Genomic DNA, 5,000 nt, shown 5'->3' on the forward strand with positions numbered 1-5,000 from the left:
AGCCCCTGGCAGTGTCGGATGCCTGAGCTGGGGCTGACAGACAGAGCAGACCACGACCGCCTGGAGTCAGACGGGGCCCGCCTGCCCTCCCGGTCCCCCCCGGTGAAAGGGGGTCGGAGCGCAAGGCGGACACCTGGTGGACCGGACGCCCTCGTGGCGGAGGGGTGCCGGGCGCGCCGTGGGCTGAGGGAGGGTCAGGTTCGCCCATGAAACCAGCCGGGACCCCTGGGTTCCGGCCGAGCGATCGTCCCTCCCCGCCGGGACGCGGGGTGCCTCATCGATCGGAAGGGTGGCTCAGGGGCACCTCGAGCCTTCTAGCGCTGTGCCCCACGGATCTCTTCCTGGCTCTCTCTCTCGCATCTCTTCGCCACCTATGAATCCGCCCGAGGAATTCCCTCGGACGTCACGGCGTCGCTGCTGCGCGCCACCTTTTGCGGGGCGCCGGCAGATTTTACCCGACCTCCTGGAACCGGGTCCCGGCATCGGGCCCTTTTTCCCGACCTCATTGGGACTTCCAGAGGTTGCAGTTCCCCTGTCTGCCACCAGGTGGCAGTGCACCGCACGGAAGGGTCGTCCTCATTAAGCCTCAACGCAAGACCCACGGGGCTCCCGCACTGGTGGATGGGGCTCTCACCCCGGTCACCCTCCGGTTCCCTGCTCGGGCAAGCTCCGTCACGGCAACTCCCTCATGCTCCTGGTAAAGGGAGGGAGAAGATTCACCCTGTTCAGCCCACACAGGCTTCCATGATAGCAGAGGGGCCTCTCTGCCCTTTTACACCTGGAGCCCTGCCCGGGTAACCTCAGACACAGAACCTCCCTTGCACTCTTGGAGCCATGCACTTTCAGCAGAATCAACCTGGGACAAAGAGTGCCCCCATCGATTGGAAGGGTAACTCGGGTGAAACTGGGAAAACTCGCGCTGTGCCCCACGGATCTCTTCCTGGCTCTCTCTCTCGCATCTCTTCACCACCTATCAATCCGCCCGAGGAATTCCCTCGGACGTCACGGCGTCGCTGCTGCGCGCCACCTTTTGCGGGGCGCCGGCAGATTTTACCCGACCTCCTGGAACCGGGTCCCGGCATCGGGCCCTTTTTCCCGACCTCATTGGGACTTCCAGAGGTTGCAGTTCCCCTGTCTGCCACCAGGTGGCAGTGCACCGCACGGAAGGGTCGTCCTCATTAAGCCTCAACGCAAGACCCACGGGGCTCCCGCACTGGTGGATGGGGCTCTCACCCCGGTCACCCTCCGGTTCCCTGCTCGGGCAAGCTCCGTCACGGCAACTCCCTCACGCTCCTGGTAAAGGGAGGGAGAAGATTCGCCCTGTTCAGCCCACGCAGGCTTCCAAGATAGCAGAGGGGCCTCTCTGCCCTTTTACGCCTGGAGCCCTGCCCGGGCAACCTCAGACACAGAACCTCCCTTGCACTCCTGGTTCCCTCTCCGGGCCACCTCGCTCGCAGAGTCCCCATGGGTCTCATGGAGCACGGCCTGGGCCTCGTCGGGTGGGATAAGACCCCGCCCCGTCCTTCTCTCTTGCCCGCTCCTAACAATCCGGGGGAGGAATTCCCCCGTGGGTCTCGCCATCGGCGCTGCGCGCCACCTTCAGCGGCGACTTCCCCCTCTCTTCCCCGAGGCCTTGGAAGCGCCGGACGGACGCGGGCACCCAGATCCGACCTCATTGGGGCCTCCGCAGAGGGGAGTCGGCCTCCCGGGACCGCCGCCCCGAGGCCTGAGGGGCCAATGGGTGGCTGGGGAGGGGGCTCGGGCTCGACCGGCACGGTGGCGCCCCCCGGCGGACGCCTGGCGCCGGTGCAGCAGCACCCCGAGAAAATTTTTGGGAAAAAAAATAAAAATAAAACAGAGGCCGCCCATGAAGTAAAAACATGGGGAGACTGTAAGGTGGGGGGGGGGAAAAACCCCAGGCACCCCCTCCCACCCTGGTGGACACGTGGCGCCATTGCACTCCAAAAAAATATTTTTGGGGGGAAAAAATAGACACCCCCCCCCATGAAATGAAAACATGGGGAGAGTGTAAGGTCGGGAAACGCGCCCCCCCAAACCCACCCCCCCCCCCCCCCCACCCCCGGTGGACAAGTAGCGCCATTGCACCCCAATTTTTTTTTTTCTTTTTCTAAATAGCCACCCACGAAATTAAAACATGGGGGGACACGCGCCCCCCCGGTGGCCAAGTGGCGCCATTGCACCCCAATTTTTTTTTTTTTTTTTCTAAATAGCCACCCATGAAATTAAAACATGGGGGGACACGCGCCCCCCGGTGGCCAAGTGGCGCCATTGCACCCCAATTTTTTTTTTTTTTTCTAAATAGCCACCCATGAAATTAAAACATGGGGGGACACGCGCCCCCCCGGTGGCCAAGTGGCGCCATTGCACCCCAATTTTTTTTTTCTTTTTCTAAATAGCCACCCCTGAAATTAAAACATGGGGGGACACGCGCCCCCCCCCCCCCCCGGTGGACAAGTGGCGCCATTGCACCCCAATTTTTTTTTTCTTTTCCTAAATAGCCACCCCTGAAATTAAAACATGGGGGGACACGCGCCCCCCCCGGTGGACAAGTGGCGCCATTGCACCCCAATTTTTTTTTCTTTTTCTAAATAGCCACCCATGAAATTAAAACATGGGGGGACACGCGCCCCCCCCGGTGGACAAGTGGCGCTATTGCACCCCAATTTATTTTTTCCCTCTAAATAGCCAGAAATGAATTTAAAACATGGGGAGAGCGTAAGGTGGGGACACGCGCCCCCCCGGTGGCCAAGTGGCGCCATTGCACCCCAATTTTATTTTATTTTTTTTCTGTCAGAGATCTCTTAAACACACACCCTCAGCACGGCATACACACCGACACCCATAAAACTCTTGGAAACGTGATTTTCAGGGACATGCCCAATTGCTATGTGGGGTAACAGGTACATGCCTCCTCTTTTGTCTCCAATGGTTTGACTCGTGGGGACTTCATTTTAGGTCCCCACTGTGCTAGATGTCCCACCGGTGTTGGTGTGCTGTCCACCCCAAGTCCCCAGAAAGATAGAATTGCAAGAGCATGCACACACGCACACACGCACACACGCATGCATACTTGTTTTTGTGACCTTTTCAGGACCCATGACTGGTTTGTCCATCATGGGGACGCCTGCTTCCCATTGCCCAAACAGCTTGATCAGCAAACCGTGCCTGCTGGTGGGTATCTATATCATATCACCCGGCGCGCATGTGCCGTATAGCTTGGTGACAGAAACCGGACACCATTATACCTCACCGGGACCTAGTCAGTTTTTCCTAACCATGTGGGTACTCCCTATGCCTCACTGGGACCTACTCAGGTATTCCTAACCATGTGGGTACACCCTTTGCTATGACCACTAAATGGTTTCACCACAGTAAATAAAAAAGACGCCTTGGTTGGACCAACATAAATTTTATTCAGGCTGTACACTGTCGCTTGATAGCAGTTATTCGGTTTTTTATGTAGTACTTGACTGACAGCCAGTTCCTAGCCTTCAGAGCCTGCTCCTCAGCGCCGAGGCAGGCGTTACAATCCTTTTTGCCGGGGACCTTGCAGGAGAGGATGAATCTCATCAGGTGTCTCTCAACTGCTGCTGCTTCTTTTCTGCTCCACGGTTTCTTTTTAGAGCCCATGCAATCACCTATGCAAGACAGGGAAGAGATCAGTCAACCAAAAACTCACCGCCAGCCCAAGCCACCCAATGAATTTGATGGACACACACCTTTAGTAGCCATGGGTGCATGCCTCTCCATCACTTTCAGTGCACTGGCATCTCCCTCCTCCACATGCACTGCTCCAGCTTCCACCTCTGGCTCATCATCAGACTCATCACTGGCTAGCGGGATTGGTTCTGGAAATACAAAGATAAACAGAGATCCCCGGTCACAGTTTCCCCCTTAGACTGTCAGCCCATGGAACAACCAGTCGGGTGAGGGACCATGCTACTTACCATTGGGATCAATGGAGATTTCTTCCAGGCTTTGTCCCTTAAAGTCAGCCAATCGACCTTGCTGGAGTGCCACAAAGAGTTTGCTAATTTTTGCCAATTGCAGGGTACCTTCAGGGAGGCGGTAGTACTGGCGGTGCACCCGGATATCGTGCCCTAGGAAATCGGCCAGCTGATCCATCTCCGTGTCACTCATGTTCAGCACCCTCGAAAGGGTGGCCACATGTTTCCGAAGCCTGGTAGAGGAGAGAGCTTCTGGATGCTTGGCTCCACATGCCCGTGCATAGAGTCGAATGCAGTCGGATCCTCTGAGGTGTGACAAGGCGGAGGGTCTTGCAAACATATATACATTGTCAGGACTGACACCACACTCTACCCTTTTCTCTGTGAGGTGCTCCAATGCCCTCTGCATGCAAGGGGACAGGAGGACAGGGACTTTCCTGCCTCTCTTACCAGGAATCTCAATGCGTGTGAAGTGCTGACATAGCCTCTTTTCTGGCTCTGACAGGGCCAGCGCCACATCACCCTGTAAATCAGCTGTGTGCCGAGATGCAAAAGAGCAAAGCTTCATCTTTGAGACCTCACCTTCCCTACGTCGGTTGAATAGGATTAGTTGTGTGAGGGTTACCTTGGCCAGCAGCAACCACTTCTTTGTGGTCGGGTGAGTGGACAAATCCTCTAGGTATTCCCGCTGTCTGTCAGTGAGATAAAGGTGCAACTGTTTTACATCATCAGTGAAAGGTAGAAGGGGGGGGGTGTTCCATTTTTGCTCCTCTAGGGTTTTGAGGGCAGCAGCCGAGATCATCTCGCTCCACCTTGCCTTGTATAGTTTTTGGAAGCTCCGTGCGCTCTCCACGGTCGGGGCATGGCCCTCCATAAGTGCCTGGCACTCAACCATGGTAGATATTTTTTGGAGGCTATGGCCCACTTTCAGGGCCAGTGAGGGAACCTTATAGGTATTCGTCAATTCAGCATAGCCGGCCAGGCTCCTTACGGCAGTTATGACCTGCAGGAAGTTTGCAGGGCAGATGAACT

The 5,000-nt window shown here is 56.5% G+C and overlaps 1 protein-coding gene across 1 annotated transcript in view; it reads right to left on the reverse strand.

The window, feature by feature from the left end:
• Nucleotides 1-3,107: 3,107 nt before the first annotated feature.
• LOC148481730 (uncharacterized) overlaps nt 3,108-5,000 on the reverse strand; it is a 3,257-nt gene continuing 1,364 nt past the window's right edge. The window contains exons 1-3 of the mRNA XM_088453063.1: nt 3,969-5,000; nt 3,741-3,869; nt 3,108-3,659 (exon numbers count right to left, since the gene is read on the reverse strand). The exon at nt 3,969-5,000 is cut by the window's right edge and continues 1,364 nt beyond it. Of these exons, the coding sequence (XP_088309189.1) occupies nt 3,436-3,659; nt 3,741-3,869; nt 3,969-5,000 (1,385 nt within the window). The 3' untranslated portion in view covers nt 3,108-3,435. The remainder of the gene's footprint in view (nt 3,660-3,740; nt 3,870-3,968) is intronic.

The sequence above is a fragment of the Taudactylus pleione genome, unplaced genomic scaffold, assembly GCF_031769625.1.
Source record: "Taudactylus pleione unplaced genomic scaffold, aTauple2 ptg000568l, whole genome shotgun sequence".
NCBI classification, from domain to species: domain Eukaryota; kingdom Metazoa; phylum Chordata; class Amphibia; order Anura; family Myobatrachidae; genus Taudactylus; species Taudactylus pleione.